General features: G+C 39.3%; 1 protein-coding gene across 4 annotated transcripts in view; it reads left to right on the top strand.

Moving 5' to 3' along the window:
- The first annotated feature begins 7,014 nt into the window (after positions 1-7,014).
- The window catches only part of lrp4 (low density lipoprotein receptor-related protein 4), a 122,343-nt gene continuing 102,304 nt past the window's right edge, over positions 7,015-27,053 (top strand). For all 4 annotated transcript variants that reach the window (XM_054770590.1, XM_054770589.1, XM_054770591.1 and 1 more), the window contains exon 1: positions 7,015-7,283. In XM_054770590.1, coding sequence (XP_054626565.1) covers positions 7,145-7,283 — 139 coding nt within the window. In that variant the 5' untranslated portion in view covers positions 7,015-7,144. The remainder of the gene's footprint in view (positions 7,284-27,053) is intronic.

Genomic DNA, 27,053 nt, shown 5'->3' with positions numbered 1-27,053 from the left:
CCTTTGTCACAGATTCTGTTTTCTAGGCACAGCCAGGACGTTGAGGGGTTCCGGTTTGGTGGCTGCAGGATTGAGTCTCTGCTTTTTGCAGATAATGTGGTCCTGCTGGCTTCATGGAGTCACGACCTTCAACTCTTACCCGATCGGTTTGCAGCTGTGCACTGTGTCCATGTCCATGGTTCTCGCCCGGAAAAGGGTGGAGTGCCATCTCCAGGCACTGCCCCAAGTGGAGGAGTTTAGGTACCTCGGGTTCTTGTTCACGAGTGAGGGAAGGATGGAACGGATTGACAAGCGAATTGGTGCAGCGTCTGCAGTGATGCAGACTCTACATCGGTCCGTTGTGGTGAAGAGAGCGCTGAGCCTAAAGGCAAAGCTCTGAATTTACCGCTTGGTCTACGTTCCTACCCTCATCTATGTTCATGTGCTTTGGGTAGTGACCGAAAGGACAAGATCGCGGGTACAAGCGGCCGAAATGAGTTTTGTTCGTAGGGTGGCTAAGCTCTCCCTTAGAGATAAGTTGAGAAGCACTATCATCCAGGTTACTCGCAGTAGAACCGATAGCTTTCCACATTGAGAGGGGCTTGGGCATTTGGTCAGGATGCTTCTCGAACGCGTCCCTGAGGAGGTGTTCAGGGCAAGTCCAACCGGTAGAAGACCCTGGACACGTTGGGCCTTCCTGTTTAGGCTGCTGCCCCCGTGACCCGATCTCGGATGAATGGTAGAAAGTGGATGGATGGTTTGGTTTGGATTAATTTTATTTGAACATGCATGCAGGTTACAATGGAATACATCTCATGAATCATTTCACAGTTCCACATGTCCAAAAGGAGTAGGAGGAAGCAAAGCTTATTTAATCCTACCCCCCATCCGTTCCACATTTTGTGCAGTACATATTATTCACTTCCTGCATTCCATGTAATATTATTCCATGTAATTGTCAGTGTAATAATAAATAAATAATAAAAAATGAAAACCAGCATGACAGAACAATAAATACAATAATCAAGACTCTTCTGCCTTATATTTAGCAAACATCAAGTGCATGTATTGTTTTTTGAATTTGAGTTCCTTACTCAATCTGTTCCATAATTTAATTCCACATACTGAAATGCTGTGGGTTTTCAGCGTTGCTCTCGCATATAAGTGTTTTAAGTTTAATTTTCCTCTAAGATCATATTTCTCTCTCTTATAGAGAAATACTGTATGACCTTTTTGGGCAACAAGTTATTATTAACTTCATGCATTATTTTAGCAGTTAGAAAATTTACTAAATCAGCAAATTTTAATATCTGTGATTTTAAAAATAAAGTGTTTGTATGTTCTCTATACGTGGCATTATGAATTATCCTCACAGATCTTTTTTGCAATACATTAAGTGAGTGAAGATTACTTTTATAATTAAAAAAATAAAAAAAATTGCCCCATATCTCCACACAATAAGTTAGATATGGTAATACCAAAGAACAGTAAAGAGTGTAGAGTGATTTTTGATCAAGAACAAATTTTGCTTTATTCAATATTGAAGTATTTCTCACCACCTTCTGCTGTGTATTTTTGATTTGAGATTTCCAACTCATTTTTTCGTCTTATGATCCCCAGAAATTTATTTTCTTTCACTCTTTCAATATCCACTCTGTCTATTTGTATTTGATCATACGTATCAATGCATATGACATATCTCTATAATTTCACATTTAAACATAAATCACACTTAAACATTAAAGGCATTACACGGACTGTAGAAAGTCACAATGTACAATAAATATTCCTGCAACATTATACTATTGACGTCATGCTAACAAAAAGAAACTGGCAGGCGCCATGGTCCAACTCACTGTGCACTCAGATGGTAAGCCGGGCTTGCGCGCTAAGCCAAGAAGAGAGGCTCACAGCAGCTCCGTCTTGGGTTTTTACCATGTATTTGATCAGGAATGTGCAAATTCAGCCATTTTTACATAATAATACAGAAAATACATTTATAATACAATTCAATGGGCAAATCTTAAAATGTATTTTATGTTATCATTATTTGTTTTTTTTATTTTTCATCATGACAGTTGAGGCTCTGCCTCCCCTCACTGCACGTCATTGCTTTTTATGCAGATAAGTACAGTACTATAAGCAGAACTAGATATGCTCTTGTGGGAGTGTGAGGGGGAGCATGCCGGAAATAAATTAGATCCTGTGTTAATCTCTGGGAAGAATGCAGGAGAGAAAATGTCATACCAACATCTCACCTTACATACTATTTATATAATATGCAGTATGAACAGAATAAATTAGGAATGTCCCATAATATTGGCCCACCAATATTATCGGCCTTATATTGGCATTAAAATGTAATATCGGTCAATATCAGTATTGGGATTTTTCCCTATAATGAAAGCCAATAATAAACATAATACTGTATCATAGGCCTGTCAGTACGCAATAAGTACCAGAAACACAATCGGTTCTACACGTGCAGAAAGCGTCTACATCCGGTTGACTTATCTTTTGGCAGTAACACGCTAGGCATGTGTAGTCTACACCATCCAGCGATCAATTTTACGGCAGCAATACACGTCACCCCCCCCACTTCCAAACTAACTTACTTAAGATTTGAGAAATTACAACACAATCAATCTTTTTTTTGCCACACACAAACACACATACATACACACAAAAGCATTTTCTAGGAAGATATGTTTGGAAGAATGGTATTTCCCCATTTAGAAAAAAAACCCTCCAGCTGAATCCTCTCGATTAATCCATCATTGCACTCTGCTTATGGTTACATACACTAAAATATAACTGCATTGTATGTGTTTTATTGTATTTATTTACGTATGTTACACGTAACTGGATATGATGTTTACGTCTGCCACACGTGCCTGCATAAGTTTTTTTTACGTAGCTGTCGTGGATGTCGTAAGACAATAGAAACATCCGCATGCTTATGAAGTCTTTTAATAAGAGTCATTAATAAAATAACCCCCCAATATATTACATATAGGAAGTATGATTATTGACCATTTATGTTTATACATTTAAAAAATAATAACTACCACAGCATGTGACGTCTAAAGGAGGAAGGGACGTAAGTCCCGTGCATGCGCAGAACCATCTGCGTTTACGGTATTCATTGCGTAGTGACTAGGCCTATGGGCTATTTTCCGGCTCACATGTGATGACCTCATCAAACCGCCTCTCAAGCGTGTAAGCAACCGTGGGTGGCTAGTAGCAAACTAGCTCGCTCCTTCCATTCCATCCATCCATTGTTTATGCCGCTTATCCTCAATACTAGGAATGTTACAATTCCCGGGAGTAAGCAATGGTAAAATCTGACACTGTCTGTGCGCGCTCGATTAGGAGAGTCTGTGGGGATGTCTGTGAAAATGCTGCTTTTTCATATAATATCGGGTGTATTTTCATTTGTATACTGTACATGTCTGTTAGGTAGATTACTTCTTTCTCTTCAATTTTGTATACAGTGTTGGACAACGTCGACTCATACCACTAAGTCCAACTTCAAGCCTTTCAAATTAATGGTCCGGAGCTTCAGGACAAGATAAAAGGTATGTAGGATATAAATTCATTTTCATATCTATCTGCAGATGAAATTTCATTAAAATCTGATGGTGCCGAATATGTTAATTTTGGCCCGGAATTACTGTGTACATGCAATTTAGTAGTGTGGCGTGGAAACCAATACAGTGCGCTGCTGCACTAAGAGTGCTAGGCCTTACATGAAAATTATGACACTTGATTTTCTTCCCTGGACTTTTTGATGATCAAAAAAATGTAAATGGCTACTCTGTTGACTTTTAAAACAAATGTCACAGCCTGAGTCAAATCGCAAGTATTTCTCAGATGTTTTACAATGTTGTACAATGTTGTTTAGAGCCATGTCAAGAAGCTAACTGCTACAACATATAACAAATACGTGTTCATTCTACGACAGGAGATATGGGATGTGGCACATATCGGTATCGGCTGATATCGGTATCGGAAATTGAGAGTTGGACAATATCGGCATATCGGATATTGGCAAAAAAGCCATTATCAGACATCCCTAGACTAAATACATGTGGTTTCCTAAAATAAGAGAAAATCAGCAAACCATCGGTGTGAGTTTTTGGAGCTTTAATGTTTTTTCTACATGTGCATGCAAATTCATTGTTTGTCTGAAAGTTGGACAGAAGCCCTTGGTGCCAACTACTTGGCAGGCTGTGGACACATTAATCACAGGTGTTAATGAAACATCTCCATCTCTTCTCTCAGTGACAGGAGGGAAGTATGAAAGAAGCTTGCATGGTAATCTGCAGGTTGGCTGCTTAGGATCCCAACTAGTCCAGGTTGGGATCCATAATCACTTCTCCTAGACACTAAAACCAACAAGGTATCTCACTGAGAAGAAGTGTATTAACCTCATCTGGATTTAACAAATAAACATATAACTTACTAGGGGTGTTGGAAGATCTTGGTGTCAGAAGATCTCGCAAGTTTAAAACGTGACAAAATTTCTTGTTCTACAAAAAAAGTCTTGTAGTCTTGTAGGCACTAGGACTGGGACGATAATCAATATATTATTTTATTATTTTGGTCATACAGTCTCTTTGTTTTGGTGGGTGGAGACGGGGAGACTTTAACATTCACACAAAGTGCACTTTTCTTAAAAGTAATGTTAAAATCTCATCTTGCGTCGTTCTCGTCGACCCAAATACTGTGTATCGTTTCGTCAAATGAAATGAGTGTCTCGTGACATCCTCATAAGTTACTCATAAGTAACAGTCATGTACTTTACTGTTTGTATTTCCCTGTGACACCCTAAAAGTTGCAATCATTGAGTGTAAAAAATTATAAACACTCAACATACGGTTTTAAAATGATAGGGCTGTCATTAAAATGATGCTGTACCAAATCATGAATAGGTGATAGCGCATACCAGTTTAACTGGGAAGAGATGTAAAACTGTAATGGATTCTACGGAGAGGAAGTGTGTGCTGAATGAAGATATTCTCTTTAAGAATATGGCAGCGCACACATTCTGAGTACAGCTGCTGCAAAACTAGTACATTGTCTAAAGGCTTCTTTCCAGAGAAGGACAATGAATATGTATTAGCTGATCATTCAGTCATTTAATAAGGACATTGAAGACGAATAAAGTTAGAATCATAATAAGACTGCAATAATGCAGTATAATAGTCCTCTAAGAGAACAGACCTCTGTTTTGCTAATTAAATTACACTCACCGAATATAATATAATTGTAAACACTTTAAAAACGTTTTGCTCCCATTTTGCAGTGGCCTTTTTAATGGGGCCAATTTAGGTAACCTGTGCAACAATCATGCTGTCTAATCAGCATCTTGATATGCCACACCTGTGAGGTGGCTGAATTATGAATGCTAGCTAACACAGATACTGAACAACATTTGAGAGTAATAGGCCTTTTGTGTTCGTAGAAAATGTTTTATATCTTTGAGTTCAGCTCATGAATAATCGGAGCAAAAACAAAAGTGTTGCATTTATTTTTGTTGACTGTGCATACCAAACATGTACTGTATATGTATATTGAGGCATTAGGTGTCTTCTGAATGCAAAAACTGTAAACTTTTTCAATTGAGAACAGTTTTACCTTGTGATTGAATGCATGCATGCTCTCCCTAAAGGTTTTCTTAGACTAAATGGATACTTTAAATTGCCCAGGTGTGAATGTTGTGAATGGTTGTTTGTCTATATGTGCCCTGTGATTGACCTGAGACCAGCCCAGGGTGTACTCCACCTCTGGCCAGCTGGGATAGGCTCCAGCTCATCCATGGACAAGCGGTAATGAACATGGATGGGTGGATATAATTTAATGGATATCATTTAAACCACTGAGCCACAGTCATCCTTGCCACTAAAAGGGAGTTCAAGACGGATTCCAGATGACTAAGACTCTGCAAAAAATTAAAAGGAAAAGATGGCCATTGGAGCCTTTAGAAATGCCTCCATTTGTAGTGGGAAAGCTGCTACCATGGTGACCTGTCTTTGTGACAGTCACATCCACCTCTTCTTTCTCTTCAGGTGCAACTATTCATACAGTATGTGCGCTTCTTGTCCGTATGAGTGGATGGTGCAATAGTGGTTTCATCCACTCCTAAGCTTATGGATACTGTTTGTTATATATACAGCTGTATATATACATATAAATATGTATTTACATTTATACATGTACTGGTAAATATATAGTGTATATACAGAGTTTTGCATTATGTAGTTCATATTGTAACAACAGCAAATTTTCTAAATCAACTATGTGGTGTATTGGTGTCATTATAATGATAACTAACATTTGAATATAGGCAAACTTTATCTAATTAATGGTTATCATTTGACCACTTGCTTCCTCTGAGAGGAATAGACATTTTTTTTGTATATCATAAATATACAGTTAAGATAAGTCCTGAAAGTGTGGTAACTTTATAAATTTAGATATAATTAACAACTTCCACATGGGTACTCATTTTTTTTGCTTCTCACAAGCACCTTTTATTTTTAATATTGTTATAGGGGCTATAAGGATCTCAAATGGGGGTATTTTATCCTGTATTTGAGTCTGATTATAATATACGATCAACAAATTAAAGGGAAAAATACAAAATTATTAAAGGCTTTTAAAAAAAAGTTTAAACGTATCTCAGAGTAAGTATTTTACCTCTATTTACTTGGTATCGTGTACTTAGTATACCAAAATTTGTCAACCAGAGCAGAGACTGAGGAGCAGTCCACTTCCTGTCGGATAGGGGAGTAAGTGGAGACACGGGAAAGTAAAGGCGACTCAAATAAGAAAATAACAACATTTTCTCTCCTATTCTTTTTTATTTATGAGTGTAGATAAATGTTTGTCTGAATTACATGTATTCGAAGGGTCGAATTTTAATAGAACGCGGAAAACTCTTCCAGTGTCCCCTCCGCTTGCTTTTGGTACAGTCCACAGCGCCTTTTGCTAACTCCTGCGAACGCGAGTGGACCACAACATGCTGGAGACCCTGGCTCAGCTGTCCGTGTCTAAGTTAACTTTTTAATCCCGCTTTAATCCTGTCTTTTTGAGGAGGCGGCGGAGGGTGGGTGAGAAAAAAGGGGCGACAAAAATCAGTCATGGTTTTAAATTAACGTGAATGCCGGAGCGTCTTCTGTACTACCAGCCCGCTGATATTGAAGACAGAAGAGGCGCAAGGGGAAGGAGAAGAGACAGCCAAGCGGCGTCCAAGATGCTGTGGGGTGTACTGATAAGTTTGCTGGTCAGCCTAAGTGCAGGTAGGAAAACGCTTGTGCTAAAGTGCTGCAAAAATGAATGTGCTTGCGAGCGTTTGTAAGACAAGGTGAGGTATTTTTGTTGCGCCAATATTAGTCTGTAATGCAGTATGCTTAAACTGCATGCTGGAGTGAGTTAAAGAGATGACCCGGGGCGCACCTTTTCATCGCTTCCACACCACTCAATTTCACTGTGTGACTTATTGAGACTTAGAGACTTTTGTTTTGGACTTAATGATTTATGTGCCATGATTGGCATGTGCAGTGTAATGATGTACTGTTTTGTTTGAAAATACTTTTTAATTCATTTTAAGCTTATCAGTGGTGCTAGTGGTTATGAGTGGACTAGTTGTTGTGAGACTATAACACTGAATCTTAATTATTGTGCTGCACAGTTGTTTAGAAATTGGATTTAACTTGGTTATCTGCAATTGAAAGTACAGCCTTTAGTTTCAGATACAGATAAAAAAAAAGTGTTTCTACTGATTGCAGGTGAACTGGCTTGTTTATCCATGATAGCCTACATCCTGTCCCCTTCCCCTCCCTCAGCCGGTCGTCTTGTAATAGTGATTTCCACCACCCCCTTCCTATGTTTTCTCTAACACCTTGTATTTACAACATGTCAGAACAGCCGCTGGAATGCACGGACCCTACTGAAGCTGTTTCTAAGCGCACACAACAGGCTTAGCGTGATGCATTGACACATGAACGCGCACACACACATGCCTGCCCTCTGACATGACCTTAAAAATATACCAGACGGGAAGGCAAAAATTACACCTGTAATTGGCTACTTGGACTTCAAATAGAGGTTCCTGTGATTGTTTCTGTTGCTAAATGTCACCACAAGACAGTCTTCAAAATGTCAACCAGATAGATCCAACATCCAATTGAAAATAAAAGGTCCCTTGGATGATCCTCATTCTCTGTGTTGGTGCGTTCGTCATCCCCTCAGATGTAGTTATCCATGTTTCCCTGCCTCTGTGCCCTTTTTATCAGCCGCATGTCTTTATTACAGGGTTGTTCTGTCATAAAGCAATTAAGAGTGCTGAACCTTTTTATCTTTTATTCTGTTGTTGTCTGTCGCACATAAATGCAATTTTCTCCTATCATGTATTTTCCTTTGTCAGATGACGTAGTTTAAATGCAGTGGGTTTTAAATAGTCTGTTTCTGGATGGTGCTGCATTGTACTTTCCAGTTTGGGATCCTTACACCAGCAATTCCGAATGTATCCTTTCCCTCCTCCAAAGTTATATTTTTGTTAAGATGCAAGCTGGGAAAATACTCTACGGCACACCGGTAACATGATAAAAACGAATTGACATCAAAGGTCAAATGAAAGCAGTACAAGACTTGTAACCTTTATTCATATTGCCTAGAAATACTGATCGCTGGTACTGCGTATTGATCCCTGACGTTCCTTCTGTTCATTGTCTTCAGTCTTCACTGAAAATCTAGCTATCGATTCTCTAAAACGAGAGACTGTTCCAGTTTGTGATGTGTGCACTGCAGTTGACAGCATAAAGGCTGCCAGTTCCATCTTACTGGTGATGATCCAACAATGTATTATTCTGTGTGTGTGTGTTTGTGTATCTCATAATCCATGTGAGGTCATAATGCCTTCCTTGATGCATCTAGTGGCCTTACAGTAATTGGCGGAGTTTGACTAATGGCATTTTGGAGAGTCGAGTATACACTTTAATGAGGCTCTCTGGGACAAGGTGATCATCTCAACCTCTGCTTCCGCCCCCAAAGTCTCTTTTGCTTATCAAGTGTTAATTGGACTCACAGGTTGACTCAGAATATGTGTTCCTATTCCTCTGAAGGCATATTTGCGCTGAATCATAGAATGTAAAGTAAATTAGAATTGACAAACACTTGATTGGGAAAAGGGAGCAGATTTCAACAAAGAGAGTGCTTCAGTACCAATCTGACAACCAGGCAGTGTTCCAAAATGTCTCTGCTTGGGTGGATTTTGTTTGGTTTTAATCAGCCAAGCAACGAGGAAGAAAGTACATCGTGTGGTGGCAGAAGAATACAAAGACTATTTTCCCTTATTTTCTGGAAAATGCCCCTTATTTTCAAATGCAAATGGTGACCACTGGTTTTGTCATTATGTTGCTTGTCTTCTTGGTATGATATATGTTCTTCATTTTCACCTTATGCGATCCAATTTGTTAATTTGTTTTGTTTATTGTTTTAATTTATTCAAGCTTCTTGATGACTGTTAAGGATGAAAGCACTACCTGTTGAATGGAAATGTATGTGGTAAATTTATTTAATTTCCATTATGCAAATGTCATTTTAGATAGAAAGAGGAGGTTAGCGATGACTAGGTGGGATTAATGTCTGCTCTCCAGTTCTGCTTAGCCCTTCTCTGCTGGCTAAATCCTATAATCACATTGATCAGTTTCTTCGCCCTCTCATCAGGACCAGACACTGCCACCACTGTCTCACTCGTGGTTTAAAAAAAAACAAAAAAACTTGCAGATGTAGATTTGCCTACCCAGCAGTCCTTAAAATGTAAATTTATAACTTTGTTTTGCAAAATAGCTCCAGCACCCCATTAGATTAAGTGCCCCAGTTATTTAATTGGCATTAATGGCCTTGCAATGTTGATGTCTACTTATAAAAGACAGACAGATTTATTACTCGCCACAAGTTGATTTTGGTCCAGATTCCACTCTGCAAGTCATATTTTCTTTAAGAAGGAAAAGGTTGTTTTGGAGGATGTGGCCCTCACTCATGTCTATGCATCACGGTTCCTTTTTCATCTGGCAGCATTTGCATATGACTTTCTTGTTGATGCTTAACCTCTTCAGGGCCTTGAGGATCCCGAGGTGGGTAAATTCTTCATTAGCTATTTCTGCAGTGTTGCAATTATGAAGACTTCAATTTTACACCACTGAGCTAATAAACAGTGTGCTAAATGAAGACAAGGAAATGACACCCATGTGTAGTATTTTACAAAGTGTGCTGCCCGTCTGCAATCCCAGGCTCGGATGTGCAATGCAACCATGTTTGTCTTTGTTGGATTTTTCTGAAAATGTAGTTTTAGCTCTGTGACCTTCTTCGGCTTTTTACTCATGGGTAATTGCAATGGCACCTTGAACAAGTTGTGCAAAAGTGTAAAATAGACATGTGATCTTTCTTGTGATTTATTTTCATTTTAGCCTGAGGTTTGGTTAGGTTTGTGTCAGGCAGGCTTTTGCATTCACACAGGGAGACAGACTTAGCCACCTGATACCCCCACGGTGGTATGTTTGTCCCAGCATTGGAGGTAACCTGTGATTACTGAATTCACCCCCAATATTCTCTTATGCACAAATGTCATGTTTCAAACAGTATCCCCCATCCACATTCCTCTGCTCATGTTCCTTTATTTTCCTATAAATCACAAAGCTCACTCCTGCTAGTAGGCCGGCGTCCTCTGCAGAAGACCTTTGGGCTATCTTTTTGGGGCCGTTTCTGATTTCAGAACATGATGCTATGGCTGTAGGGCCAATTTCAATTATGTTCACTGGGATGATATATGTCACAGATGTCAGGTTTAAGAGCATGCGAGCAAAAATCAAAGTAAACCCCTGGCAACCCTCTGGTAAGTCGCTGTGTAACAGCAGAACACATCATGTCTTTGTCCAGGTTTTAAATTTGGTGCTTTGAAGAATTTTGATTACAATTGAATCAACTGCTTTCTTTGGCGTCACTCAACAGTCTTTTTTCCTGCCCAAATAATTATATGTCGTAGGGGTGCTCATACTTTTTCAGCCTGTGGGCTACTTTTAATATGACCACGTCCCCGACATCTGCAAAGTGACGATTATGATGTGGGTGACACGCCACCAACACTACCTTCGCGATCGCCGTAATGGGCACCGCTGATATCGCCTATGTATGTCCATTCATACAATATTATTTAACATTGTTTTCATGTAAAAAAAACCAACTAATTTCCAAGGTGAGTGCTATTGACCAGGGGCGCCCCATTGGCAGGAAAAGTTAGGACAATTCCAAGGGCCTTAGACTATCAGGGGTCCCGGAAAATAGGTACTTATTAAAAAATGAAAAGAGTGGCACCATGATTTTTTAGTATTTTTTTTCATCGGGCCCAGAATTCCTGGCTGAATCCCTGCTATATGATCTGGAAAAAAAGCACCATAAAGTCACCTTTTTACAAGGTGCTGTTTTTGTTTTATATGTTGATATGTAATTTCTACGTATGCACAGCAGAAAATGAGGCAGGTATAGCTGCACCAGATACTTTTCATTGAAAAACTGCTTTTGAGTTGAAGCAAATGTTGGTACAGTCGTACCTCGCATAACGTAAACGTCCTTTTAAGTAAATTCCACTGAATGTAAAGAATTTATGTTAAGTTTTTGCATCGTATTACGCAAGAAATTCCATATAACGGAAAGCGTCTTTTTCTTTTTTTTTCAATCAACTTTATTAATGCCTTACAAATTACACTAACAGTGCATCAAACCATGGGCATTGAAAAATAACAGTTGGATAACAAAAACACATAAAATAAATCACACAGAAATCGAGATTAAAGCAATAAAAACGTAACAGAAAAGTGATAAATAAATAAATACAAAATAAATAAATAAAGATAATAATAATAATTAAAGTAAGTTACACCAGGGGACATGAGCAATGGAAATTAAATTGAATGAAGGATATTGAAGTGGGAGCACAGATTTATAGTCTTGATAGCTTTCTTGTTATTAGCAGAGGATATTGATTTGAAGTACAGCTTCAGTTCTTTCATGAAAACATAAAAAAGGGGCTTCACTTTGGCAAATTTAAAGTCGGTGCAAGTTTTTTTTTTGTCGGTGCAAGTTCAGACTAACAGTACTGTACACTTGGTGACGCCTTTCAGTTTTATTCATTTACAGTAATCTTATTTATTACCTTATTTTATATTGGAATGTTACTCTACTATGTTTATGCTAACGTTTTCTTATATTTTCCCACCATATTTGGTGGACTTGGGCCAAAGGGGTGAGTTTGGGCATGAAAAGGTCTTTTTTTTTTGTATTGAAAAAATTATCAAACAGAATGGTGACTTTTCTGAATCGTTACACCTCTATTATGTAGGTACAAAAGCTTGGGTTGCTAGTGTGTTTCATTGTGTTGCTTGTTGACTACTTGAAACAGCGAGCTACAGTACCAACTTACTCATTCAGCTTGAATGTAAGCAGGATTGCAGCTATGATCCCTGATTCTTATGCAAGACAGTGAAACCCAAATTGCCTTATCTTTGGCTGTGTTGTGTTTATAATTTATTTATTTTTTTATCGTCCCAGACTTCCTGTCTGAACCCCTGCTATTGGCTATATGATCTGAAAAAAGGAACCATAAAGTCAACTTAATTTAGACTAAAAACAATTTCACATACTTTTTCAAGAGAACCTATTTCACTGACAAAGCCTACAGAGGATGAGATACCTTGACTGGAGGAGCTCTGGCAGGGCTGCGTCTGTGAAATATCTCCTTCCAGGTAGCAGTAGCTGTATGCTGTATCGAATTAAAGTTTTTTAACATGTTACACCCGCAAGATGTTTTTCGAGGCATGTGTTGCAGGATGCAAAATTTACATCACTCTCACAAATCACATATAAGTTCCACATGGCAGACATGTTGGGTCTGCAGCCACACGCCTGCCCGGTGTGAAAGGAAGGGGGAGGGGTACACTACCCAAGACATAAGAGCAGTACACTACACTGCACACACGGGTCTTTGCAGGCTGCAGACCGCAATAGTACGAGCCAAAGGTGATGCTTTGTGATCGGCACTGAAGGCTTTGATCGGCATTTGCCGATCACGTACTTTCCCACAGGAGTCAGCTGATATTGATTGGTGGCCAATCGGTCGAAGCACCCCAAATGTAATTATCTTTATTGCTATATTGAAGTGAATTGTGAATTTTCCATATATTTTATTGTTTTTACAAGGTGCTGTTTTTGTTTTATATGTTTATATGTAATTTCTACGTATGCACAGCATAAAATGAGGCAGGTATAGCTGCACCAGGTACAGTACATTTCATTGAAAAACTGTGCTCTTGAGTTGAAGCAAATGTTGGTAATTTCAATAAAATACAAGTTAAAATGGCATGAAAATTTCGGTTCAGTTTCTTGAAGTGCTGGGTTCGGTTAACTTTCGGTACAAAAGAGGAAGGAAAAAATGACTTAAAATGGGTTTATTTTTAAAAATGCAAACTGAACTTTGTTTTAAATAAATAAAGGTGACCCATTTGCATGATATTTCAAATAAATTAGACTGACTTTTTTTTTTTTTATTCAAATATAATAATAAAATAAACCCTTGTATGTGTTTCTGCTTTTGGTCTGGTCAGATTTGCTTGCTAGCGGTTGTTTGTATACTGAAGTTGTCGGTGTTCACATTAAGCTGGTTTTCTTTCTTAGATGTAACATTCACTGCCTGAACATGCAGTTCTAAGTGCGCCAACATGTTAGATAGATCAGGTATGCTGAAGGAAACACATCTATCTGTGGAACAATGTCGACACACAACTTTGGATTCATCCACTTGCCTTTGTCCATCCGTAATTTGAACAGGGAAGCAATAGTGTTCTCAAACAGGAGACCGTAGTGAGATGGGAGGGTTTTCCATCTCAGGCTTTTCGCTTGCATTTGCCGTGATGCCATTTGTCACGTCTGCGAGCTACTAGCGCTCTTCCCCCTCAGTCAGTAGTGTCCGACACTCAGAGGCGTCCGTGCGGAAACTCGCCAAGGACTTAATTTCCACATGAAGATCTTAGCTCACTATAGTCATAAATTTAATGAGAAAAATAGCATAACATATAACCAAAACGGTACGCAAGTGGACCGAACTGAACACGCAGAACCGAAACGGTTCAATACATCCATGTGAACCATTACACCCCTAGTAGGTACAAAAGCTTGGGTTGCCAGTGTGCTTCATCGTTTTGCTTGTTGGCTACTTGAAACAGCGAGCTACGGTACCAACTTACTCATTCAGCTTTAATGTAAGCAGGATTGCAGCTAGGATCCCTGATTCTTATGCAAAACGGTGAAACCCAAATTGCTTTAGTTTTGGCTGTGTTATGTTTATAATGAATTGTGACATTGCACAAGCGAATGGAATTGTTTGTATACAACCATCATATCCAAAATTATAAGAAATTATAGTTTACGCTTTTGATTGGATTTGTGAAATGAGGTCCAGTGGACACAGCAGACATTGTGCTTGGATGCAGGTACAACAGGCATACTGTAATATTATGTTTCTTTAAATATGTTTGGATGGTATGCTTTAGGACCAACAACAGTGTTGTTTTGCTATCAAAAGGGGCATTTGTAATGTGTTGGCCATGTAATGTGTGGTTGACTTCCTAGGGGGTGGCAGATTATTACAGGCTGTAATAAACTCTGCTTTTCTGTCTCTGCGGGGGGCTGCTGTAGAGGACAGAATGATAAGCAGTGCTGGAGACTCACTGTCTGAGTACAACCAGGGAATGGGGGCAGGGACGCAAAGACATTTTGAAGGGCGCACGTGTACAGATCCATTGTAACTTAATTCTTAATTCTTCAGTTTTGCTCTTGCTTGGAAAAACATCTGTGGGGACTTGAGAAGAAAATTTTGAAGACTTGTTAAGAAAAAAAAGTGAAACACTTTGTCCCCTGTGTATGTTCAGCCATGCATTATAAATAAGCCACTTATGTGGTGTGTCTCCGGGATCACTAACACACCGTGGGAGCCTCTGCTGATAAGTAGAGGACAGTTTTTTAATGCCGTTGTAGTTTTTAGTCACTATGATTGTGACATTCAGCAGCCATATTTTCAACATTTCTAAAGAATGAAATGATACAGTTGACCACACACATATACATATAAATACATGTGGTTTGAAAATGTCTTTTGTTTCCGGGCAAACGATCAATTCCTTCAGTGCAGAATAGTTTGTTTTTTTAAGGTGGTGAGTCAAAATGAATGGCTGGTTGAAAGTTTATTTGAATTGGTGACATTTAATAACATTACTTAGTTTATAAAGAGTCTCGCCTTCTGACAATTGGAAGGCAGCCTGTTTCAGCTCAGTATTTTTATTCAGTGACTTTTCATGAGTGACATGAACGAGAAAAAACAAGTTTATGGTTAGTAATAAAAATATTTATACCTAATTTCTCATTCTGAAGCTCCTCATTCTGTTGCCAACATTAAGGGTGGTTTATAATACATTTTTATTTTATACAATGGAACCTTGTGGTGGTACAGTTTTGACTTTTGCTTGTGTGTTTTTGGTTTTTCTTGTTATTAGTGTTTTCTTATATTAAGTGTCAACAAGTTGCTAAGGGAAGGAGAAAAACAAGAATAAACATCATGGGGCCTCATTGAAAGCACTAACAGTCCAGCGTCACTGTATGTGTCATCACTTGTTTTATTGTTAATTATTACTATTAACATTGGTTAACTTATTTTTACCCTTGTATGACAAGAAGTGCAAGGATCAACATGATATAAAAAATATTGACAAGTTTATGATGGCTACACTTTGACCCCTGGAGCACATTAGTTCATTTTCCTATGTTCAATGTTATTTCCAAATAGGTGAAAGTCTGAATCCGCTCTATAATATTATGATTTAACATAGTGTCATTACATTTAAAACAAAACTACGGAAACAGTATTTGGTAAAATGTTAATGTTATTGAAAGATCTGTTATTGTTGTCAGGAGTTTTATCAGATGTTTTTTTTTTTTAATTCTTGTAATGAAGCTTTTTTAATGACCACCCACTCTCATGAGGTTGTCAACAGTTCTCATGAAAACTCTCAAACTTACAAATAGACTTATCTGTGAACCCAGAGCAGCTTGATAGAGCAACATGAGTCATTTAGTGTGAGAAAATACCACAGACACCTTTCTGTTGCTGTAAATGCTCAACAAATGTGTTTGAGGTTCAAAATAGTCCCCACGAAGTGTGCAAGTTGTCCTGTTGTCTGCTGGCCAGCTGTTTGAGCTTATTAGTTCTCTCTTTTTGTAATGGATATATTTACATTTCCCCTCAGAACAAATGGGGTTGTGGCACAGGGAGGGTATGTCGCTCGGAGCCACACGAGGCCAGTTGCTTACTGGCTTGTGTCTATTGATGGGATTTGCAGACAATAGCAAAGTAAGCTGTATTCTTTTTAAAGAAGCCAAAATTCCAACCTAAATACGTGATGTTAGCTCAGTTAGCTTTGTCCTTCTCCCTCACAGTAGACAAAAATGGATTGGGTGAGAGTGCAGTGTATAAATAAACACAGAGAAAGAAGGCTCCTTTACTAACTGGACAAAGCCTCTATAGCCTCTATATAAAAACAGCCACAAGTTTGTTATTAATTGGCATCAGTTTAAGCATGCTTGCATTTTTTGAAAGTATTCCAAGTAGCTAGACTGTTACTTGGCAGAGCACAGACCTGAAGCTGAACAATACCGATTTAAACCAAAGTGTACATGTTTGTCTGTACTCACCTCCTTTATATCCCCAATTTGTCATTCTAATGAATGCATCATTTACTGCAAAATTAAGGAAAAAATGGTAACAAAGGTGCAAAAAAATTCTGGATCTCAATATTTTTTCTTCGCCATGCTGCACCCCTGAAATCACAACCTCCTTGGTGGTAAGAAATAAAATTTGTTTGATTGTATGTTGGTTGTTTTTACTTGTATTTCACCTGCACCAATTACAATTTTCTGGCTGATCACTGATATTTAAAAAGCCTGACCTGCCGATTCTGATTTAATTTTTTTTTTTAAGAACTTTTTTAATAACGGCATACACCATCAATGTTCCAATTTTATTTTGTTGAAAAACATTGAAAAAGACCCGTGACACAATACAAACCTGTTGTTTTAATTGTACATTAACTGTTCTCTCAAATATAAATGAAAGTAAAAAAAAAAATTGCATTCCAAACTACTAAATTATATATTTTGTTTTTTATTTTTCACAATTTTAAAGTAAAAATGCACAACAGGTTACACTGCAGAGCTGATTTGAGCCTCTTACCAACATTAAAGTGCACAGCGGGCAAAAATGGCTGGTTGTCCAAAGCCATGAAGTCCATTTTCCTTGTAGTAGCTTTGCCCTTTTCACTGCTCATAAGCGGCAACAGCGGGCCGCTGCCTGGCTCTTTGCTCTGGCTAGCTTTGGCTTTAGTCTTAGCTTGAATGCAAGCTGTCGGTCTGGCAGAGCAAAAGTGGACAGTAGCTGACCTTTGTGGTGGTGGATAAGATCGGTTTCATATGTAAGGATTGACGGATCACCCAAAGTTAAGGAAATTTTATTCAAATTTGTACAGTTGCCATTTATTTATTTTTACAAATCCTATAGTATTATAGTATAGTATATCCTATAGTACTTATTTTTTTGCTTCCCACTGTAAGTTTTCTTTTTAGCACATGGTCACCACCTTCAACCATTTAGCCTACCCGCTCTGTTAAGCAGTAGGGGTTTTAGAGATGGGGGGCCCGCAGCTGCGTGATCACTTCCAACAGCCCTTGCATGAAGGCTTCCAATCGCCCTCAATGCCTGCATGCGCATACAGCGTGTTTGAGCATATGTTCCGGAAGTCACACTTCCATTTCAAGCCTCAGATTAGACCTGAGTGTGATATGATTTTCACTGATAGAAACCCATGGAGTTCATGCTGTAAGAATGCAGTGGAAAGTCATCTATAAATGGCATTAGGAGGCCCATTTTTACATACCTACTTCTTATTTTAACAGTATAAATTCAGCATTTTTAAATGCACAAGTGAACAAAGACTGCTTTGTAAATGTGTAGCATTTAATAAAGTAGGCTAGATGGCATCAGATCATCAGATGACTGGACCGGAGGATTTAAAAAAAATCATGCTGCTTACAGTATGTAAGCTTACAGTATGTAAGCAGCAGTAGCATGTGGCATTGTAGTGTCACTTTCCCTTCCCATACCTTCCTGAGACAACTGTAGGGAAGCACCTGCTAAGTATCTGGTGTCCTTCTAGCTGTGGAAACCAGTAGGAGGAATGCTGAGCCATTTGTGTAATCAGAAACGTGTTCAATAAAACACAAGTGCCTGTCCATAAATCGGATTTGTCTTAACAGCTCTTAATAGCTATACAGTCATTTTAAAGTAATGCAATATTTAAACAGAACATTCATTTGTAGCGGAATTGTGGACTGCATTGTGGAATTGGCCAATAAAAACGGAATCTACTGTTAAACGCAGAATCCTGTGGAAATTGATATAATGTGAATGAAATGCTGTCATCGTGAGGAGAAGAGACATTTGTGGAAGTATTTCTCCGGTGGACTGCCCAATCCTGGCAGAATCTCATCACAAACACTAGCCCGCCCCCTCCCGAACTAAACATGATGAAACAGCAACCTGAAACACTGGAAAAAGTTGGCGAAAAAACTTAAATTCCTGTCTTATGGCGCGTGAAGGGAAGTTATCTGGGTTAGCATGCTAATGTGGCTGTGTGTTTGCGGCTCATGCTGTAATTTAAAACATGAAAACGGAAAAAAATGAATTTGGGAAAAAAAATAAAACAAATTTCCAACATTTTATCGGGAAATAATCTTTTAGACAATCAAATATCATACATATTATTGAATATATTAAGTTTAATATCTAATATTAGTTATAGATAACTTAGTATTGACGTAGTCTACAATACCAAGTTCATGTTTTTAGCTTTGCAAAATCTCGTTCGCGCACAACAAAAAAACAAAAACATTTAACAGACAATTTAAAGTACAGGAGTTCCTCAATCTGTGTATGAGTTTTGTTCCTGCAAGGGCGTAAATCGGAATTATATCCTAATTATAAATAAATTAACACCGCAGTCAGTCATGCTGTACATAAAAACCCAGGAAATACAGTAAGAAGAAAATAGAGTGTCTGTACACTTTTTCATAGATTAAATACAATAAATAAATGAAACAGTTAACATAGTTAACATAAAAAAGGAAAGAACAACTCCTTACTTTTATCCGTGTGGTTGACTTGTACACTGGAATGGGCGTTGCAAAGGAGGGAGAGACAGTCTTATTGACAGTAGGAAGTGTCTATAATGAGATCACTATGCTGCTTAGACTGTTGATGTCATGTGAGCAGATCCTTTCACATATTCAAGGACACCATTTTTATCCTTGATGATATGGTCACAACTGTCAAATAGCTTAGATCAGTGGTCGACAACCTCCGGCTCAGGAGCCCCCTTGTTGCGGATCCCACGTTGAACTCTGTGATTTTTTTTTTTTAACACCAAAGCAGAGGAAATGTGCATTTTTTTTTTTTTTTTAAAGAGTATGAAATATCAGACTCACCGCATTTCACACAAACACGTGAACAAGTATTTGTTCAGTGTTTAAATTATTTCAAAGTAGGCCTACACATGCACTCTGTTAGTTGAATTCTGTTGTTGTAACAGGTCAAATTTAAAAAAGATTACAACTTTTAAAAGTTTATAAATTGTGTCATATTTTGCGGCTGCACATCGTTTTTCTTTACTGGAAGAGGAGGCAAAATGGCTCTTTTGATGCCAAAGGTTGCCGACCCCTAGCTTGTTTCTACACTTTCTGAGCATTTTACATCTAATTTCACTTCCATGGTGATAGCATTGCTTTTATTCCGTCAGAAGAGTAAACGTTATGCATGGGAGACATAATGAACAACAAAAAGTTAACTAAAAAAAGAACAAAGTGACGTCCTTCCCAAGGGTAACGATGCACGACTACGTATTATTCCATCTCTGCTATCTTCCACCGTGCACATGTAACTTGTTTCTTTTTCTTTGTGTACAGTATTCGTAATGTATGGGAGTGCGTCTTAACATGAAACGTCGTAAACGGAGGACCGCCTGTACCACATTATGATATTGGTTCCAGGATTTTATGTGGGGACCACTGAGACTGTGCTTCATTATGGCTGAGGATGCCAGAGGAAATCAGTGGCAAGCTAGTTTAATTTGGGGTATCGGTCATTTCACTTTCCTCGAGGAAGTTCATGTGCACATTGAGACATGCACTTGCACAGAAACAGCGGAAACATCCGCAGGGTGAGTATGTTCTCAAAATGCCTTTGACCTTCTAAAGTGACATCTTTCACTTTTGTTCCCTCGATACTGGTGTGGAGTGATGTCATCAAAATGTGTGAGAGCAGAAACCTGAGACTGGACACAACAAACAGACAACACACACACGCATCCACAAAAACAATGCTTGACACGAAAGAGTGTAGTTATCTCACAGCTAGCAGGTGATGGGTGATGTAACTGTGTTGTTTTGGTGTATATTGGTGTGTTCTTGTTCAGTTGTTATCCTGTTGCAAATAGTTCAGCCAAGCCTGTGATGAGGGAAATAGAGGTGCTTGTTGTGAAGGTGGTGGAGGACTTCATTAAACAAACAGTGAAGGGCTCTGGAGGCCCCATTGAAGCCTGGAACTGGAATGGGGACACAAGTGAAAGCGCTGCACTCCCTAATGAACTCGAGTGGCCCTTAGAAGTGGGGCTTTTTTACAGAAGCTAAGGAGGACAAAGTGTCAAAACAAGCCCAGCCCCTTGCTGTTCACAGGGGCTAAACACCACCTTTTGACTCTTAGGAGTGTGGGCATCTGAAGGGGAGGCCACAAGGGGAAAGGAAAGGGAGGTAGAAAGTACTTGCTAAAACAATGGCCTCTTAAATCAAGCACCCCTCCTTGCCTCTTTCTCCCTACTTTGCTCCTGTGCTGGTGCCTCCCAAAGCCCCTCCTTGTATCACTGCAACATCCAATTAGTCTACTCTTGCACAAGCAGTTGGAAGCCCCATATATTGGAGGGGCCTCAGAGGAGGAGGCTTAAAAGTTGTGGCTGTGTAGCTGTTCCTCAATGAAAGATCTTAGTAGTCACAGGAGAGTCTTGGACTCCTCAAAGCCCTCAACTCTGCTACTGAGGGGACATGCGTATCATCATGTCCTCTGCCAACAGTACCCTATTTTCCCCTTTGTCCTCTTCCTCTCATGTGCCAAAATTTCACCAGTTTGCAACCCCTTCATTGCTCCGTCACACTTGGCTGCTCCAAGTGCTTGGGCAAGGCCCTGTGCTCTTGTTGCCTCCCCACTTCAGTAATTTACCATAGTTGAAGACCAGAAAGAGGTTTGTCTGTGATTCAAAGTCTGTTCCAGCAATTACTATGAATGATTAGAGAGTTGGTCTGCACAGCAAGTCATGTACAATAATGCAACTCCTTCTCAGTTTCATAATAGCACCTTCTGGACATGACTGAGCTCAGCTGTGCATAAGCACACAAGATAGGTTGCGCAAACTGTTGCCAAAAATGCTTTGGAAAGACCTAATTGTAGTCCTGGCAAAATGAAGAAATCTTTTTTTTTTTTTTACTTTCTTAGCAATTATCAACCAGTCCTCTTCACATTCTCATGAATTGTTTCACAATGTACAATTCAAGAGGCATAATCATTTTAAGGGGTAGTTCACGCTAAATAGTATTTTAGGTTCATCTTCAAATGTGTTGCACACAATCGTCAAAGCTATTGATAGAATCAAGCTGGCCCTGTACACAAAGGTGTTTGGGGAACACAATTTGCTAACTTTTCAAATGATGTGGAACGTTTGCATTGTCACTCTCATCTAAGCATGAGAAAAACATGTAGTGTGCAAAAGAACATCACATTCCAAACTACAGTGGGGTGTTGTTGCACATGTGATGGTCTGAACTTGATAACATAAAGTATATGTATGTTATCAACGGAGATATATCGTTCCCATAACTAATATTCTCAACTCAAATATATATACTAAAATACCATCATTTTCAAGTGTTTTTGCAAATCTGTGTGAATAGGGATTGTTTTGACAACACTGTCATCTCCACTTCAAACTTTCGAATAAACAATTTATGAAATCATTCTTGTGTCAATGTGCTCTAAATGATTTAGAATGTAACCCATATCCAGATGGCCAATGGCTCTGATAAAACGATAGATGAATGTTTCTTTTCACCATTGCTGCTCACCATTTTTTTTTCTTTTTTTTGTCCAGCCATTAGGGCAGATAGTATTGTTGACCTAAATATCTTTACGTGCTCAACAGATTTGCTCTGCCAGGGAAAAGTGTGAGATACACTTCCCCTGTTATACAGAATTTATTTGACTTTGATGTTTTGTTGTTATGCAAATTTGGAGCGGCCGGGCCGGAGCAGGAGGGGATGGAGAAGAAGAGAAAAGTAAACAGAGGGGGGAATGCGGGGATAAGAGGGGGACAAAAAAGAGAGAGACAAGGACAACAACAGCAACAACAAATGCGACAAGAATAACAAAACAACAGAAACTAACAGGACTACATCAGCATATAAAGACCACGGCGAAAGGACAAAATAATATCAACAACCACAATGATAATACTGCATTGAAACAGTCATACATATTAGTAGTTATTAACTATGATAGTGATCAGAATGAAAATAACTGTAATGCACACAATTGTAAAAACTATAAAAACTATACAAACTATTGCTGACATCACCGTCACTGTAATAAAACCAGCAACATAATAACACCCTGGTTAACTCAGTGAGTAATGTGGGGAAGTACGTATGTACTGCGAGTGTGTGTATATATACGTGTGTACAGGTATCTCTGTACGTGTGCAAGTCTTCATGTATATAAAGGTACACAAATTTGTGAATGTGTAATTGTCACTGAAAATGCATGAAAGGAGAGGGACTGCCTCCCACCACCAGAAAACCACAGGGCTCACAGGGGCGGGCAGCACAAAGACCAGGCCCACGGCCCACACGAGCCAGGACCAAGCCTCACCCCACCAGACAGCCCGACCCCAAACCACCACTGCGGCATGCAGACCACCAGTAGCACAGGCACCGCCCTCCGGAGACTGCCAAATCCCCCCCAAGCGCGCAGAAGTGCCCAGGTCAGTCCAAGGGAAGCACCGCAAGCTGTCCCCGTCATCAATGGGCCACCCCAGGGAAGGGCAGGCGAACCAGTCAAAAACACCCCACAAGCCAAGTCAAGCCACCCCGGGCGAGCCACTGCACCACGATGGACAGCGGACAAGTCCACAGCCACATCCCCGACCCCGCCTGGTGGACAGGTGCCGCGGAATAGGCAGGAGGTACCCCAATCCAGCCTGGTCCACCCGTGTATGTGATAAAATGGGATTATGTGTATTATGAAATGAAAATATAAATAAATAAAAGAGGACAGCTCTGAAGTGCTGGTCTATGTGTGTGCATGTATATGATAGGGGTGTACCTGTATGTGGATGACAGCTAACGATGCAATTAAAATTGGGGGACAGCTGAATTCCGGTGGGCTCCTCACCTAACCCGGCCACCCCAAACCCTAAGTGTCTGCTGCTCACAATTTTAAAAATGTCTTCTTCAGACTTCTAGATATTATCACACCATCAGAGTTAACACACTGTTTAGAAATACAACAGCAAAGTGGATTCACAGGTCATATCACTACCTTACCATACCTTATCACTACCCTATCAGTGATAAATAATTAATCTCTGTGTTGAATTAAATAATTACATTACTTGTTTCTTGGTCCACAAGAGCTGTTTGTATTCAACAAGTTATATGTTGTTTGATGTTTTATATATGCAGGTTTTCTAGTATGATGTGCTGTTTACTGGATTGTCCAAGCTGAAGTGAATATATGCTTCGGAATTTGCACAATGGAAATGCAGATGCAGAAATGATTTATTGTGCTATTTTGTAGTACCTAAATCAGTAATATAGGATGTGCTAATGTAATTTCTGCCTTTCCCCGCTTTCTTCCCTTCACCTTGGCATTTTTTTGATATATCAAGCCAAAAAAAATTCCTATCATGATGAATGATTTGTAAAACAAAGGTGCTGAGCTCATGAAGGTAAGGTAACAACATTTCTGAAAGTCTTACATGACTAAAAGGCAGTAAATGTGCTGATTAGCAGAAAGTAGTTTTTTTTTTTTTTAATTTATGATGAGTGCTGTTGGCCTGGTGTGCCGTATAAAGGGGAAAAGTCAGGACAATCCCAAGGGGGAAACATTATTTTTTTCATGGGACCCAGAATTCCTGGCTGCACCCCTGCTATATGATATGAAAAAAGGAACCATAACTCACTTTAATTTAGACAAAAACATATTTTACTTACTTTTTCAAGAGAACATATGTCACTCGTGAAACGTACAGAAGATGAGAGGCCTTCTTGAAGGAGAATTTAGATATGGGAGTACATTGGTGGAGCTCCAGGAAAGTGAGAGCACTCGGCGAACCCGGTGTCTCCCACCACTTAGAAAGGCTGGTCGTTTCGTCCAAAGAATTCAGTTATTTTTCAGGTTATTTGCTTAGCCTTTTGACTGTACGTTAGCTGCCGTTTGATGATCACACCGTGAGCCTTGAAAACTCACCATACTCAAGTGTTTGTTCTTCAAATGCCGTGTTAAATTAAAGCTTTTTAATGTGCTACGCCCGCAAGATAGTTTTCATGGCATGTTTTGGCAGTAAACAGCACACAGCAGACATGATTGTTTTTGTTTTGGCACGCTTGCGCAATGTGAAGGAAAGTGGGTGGAGGACGCTGCCCAAGACTTCAGTTAGGGCAAGACACTAAACTGCACGCATGGATCGCTACGAGTTGCAATAGTACCAGCCACAGGTGACTGGCGTTGAAAGGCATTTATTGGCATATGTTGATCACATGATTTTTTTTTTTTACGGAAATCAGACGATACTGATTGATGGACGATCAATCGGAGCATCCCTACTGAAAAATTACATAATTGCCCTTCCATAAATTAATTTTTGCTTTGATACAAATTTCGGTAAAGATAATAAGTGTAAACAAAAATGGCTCCAACAGAACCAGGGGAGTCATCTCAATTTGAATTAAACTTGGAGGCCTTCAACAATACTCTGATGTCTCAGTGGTTGCTAATTACAGCTGCCTTTGGTGTCGTTTTCGCCCCCAAAAGAAAAACACATCTTTGTTTAGTAGTCTCATGGTCTTCATTTTCATATAGCTTACAATGTAAGAACTCCATTGATGTTTTTATTTTTTTATTTTTTATGTTTGTATAATGAAATAACCTGTAAGACTGTCATACGGTATCAGGCTAGAGGCTCTGTGCTGTCCCTGAATTTGTAGAGAATGTCTGTATAGGAGAAAAGTTGTGGTTTGAGTTGATGTGATCCTGAACTTAAAACTGCCATATTTGATACTCGAGGTCAGTACATCTCCTGTTTGGATCTTAAAGACTCTCACTTAGCTGTGCATTGCTAACTTTTGAGGTCACATCTACTGCCATAGTCATGAGCATGGCAAAGCATTGTAAAGAATATTTCCGCTGTGAGGCAAGTGCATGCAGGACCGGCAATTCACATGCTGGCTTCTGAGCATTCGTCTGGGAGAAATGTTCTTTTAATTTCACTCTCTAAATTTAATTTTCACCTTCAAAACCGAAAAATCTGATTATGAATACATGTGCTGTTACATTGCTAGAGTGTACAATGCTTCTTTTGTAAAAATGTCAAACAGTGTGAAGGGCTGACATGTGAGTGGTTAGTTGGCAATTTTTAACCAGTCTTGACCTTACAAATCCTGCACAGGTGTAGTTTGGGAGGTAAAGGAAATGTTTCTGACACTTTGATGGCTTCATTAAGAACAAACAGAATGTGAATATAACAGAACCTTTCAAAATCTCGTCCAGAGTATGATATCTTTGATATTGACTGGCACAAATGAGGTCAAAGCTTCATTAAACCTATGAGATTTACCTTAGCCTTTGTGTTACCCTTATTCCCTTGTAGATTGGTAAGGGTGTAGATAGTACTTTATGCCCACCATGTGAGAACAGTTTGTATTGACCGAGTAAAACTGATCACCAAAGCCACTTGTTGTCCTGTACACACTGTTCATAGTACTGCATTTAGGGGACACATATGCCGCCTGACAATGAGAGGCAGTGGCCTTTCTGATTATCTCTCGTACTGTAAGCAACTTGAGATGCCGGTGATTTGACGTAACCTTGGCAGGAAGAAGGCGGTGTTGCTCATAAGACACTTATTTCTGACTTTGCGTATGCTCCTGCTTACTTGAGAGGGCAGTAAACAGTCTCTATAAGCACACTACTGAAGCCTTGTCCCTACTGTCCATTAAAGATACATGGTATCCAAGTACCTTTTAGAATGCTGCCTCATTCAAGCATTTATGACTAAGCATCAGGAACAGTGGGGGAGAGGGCTAAAGAGTGTATACAGTATGGTCAATGCTAGTTAGTTAGCTAGTTTCTAGAACCCTGAGTCATAATTCAAGCCGTGCTGTGAAAGAAATAGAGAACATGTCTCGACGTGGATACTTCCCTCCTCTAATTTTACAGTCACCCAAACCCTTGACAGGTGCAGGGGCTTGCAATGCATCATCCACATTACACACATTTATCTCTGCTGTGTTTTTATGTTGCGATTGTGTGCTTGTATATTAGACAGGTGCAAGGCACAGTCAAGTTGCGGTGTGCTGTTGCAGCAGCCGTCTGAAATTAAAAGGTTTAACTGCCACTCGTAGTGCCCCACTCAGTTATGTGCTTCTGGCTGCTTGCCACCGCACACACACGCGAGCACACACATTCACTTTCTTCCTCTCTGCTGCCATGGCTAAAGCTGGCACCCTCAGCTTTATGTCACCCAGGAGGCTCAGGTAGACATTGTCATCAGACTGAGTGTTGCTAGCCTGTGTTATAATTGGATTTAGTGTTG

Source organism: Dunckerocampus dactyliophorus, chromosome 3 (assembly GCF_027744805.1).
Source record: "Dunckerocampus dactyliophorus isolate RoL2022-P2 chromosome 3, RoL_Ddac_1.1, whole genome shotgun sequence".
In the NCBI taxonomy this organism is placed as follows: domain Eukaryota; kingdom Metazoa; phylum Chordata; class Actinopteri; order Syngnathiformes; family Syngnathidae; genus Dunckerocampus; species Dunckerocampus dactyliophorus.
The sequence above is the reverse complement of the archived record's forward strand: the minus strand, read 5'-3'. Positions and strand labels throughout refer to the sequence as shown.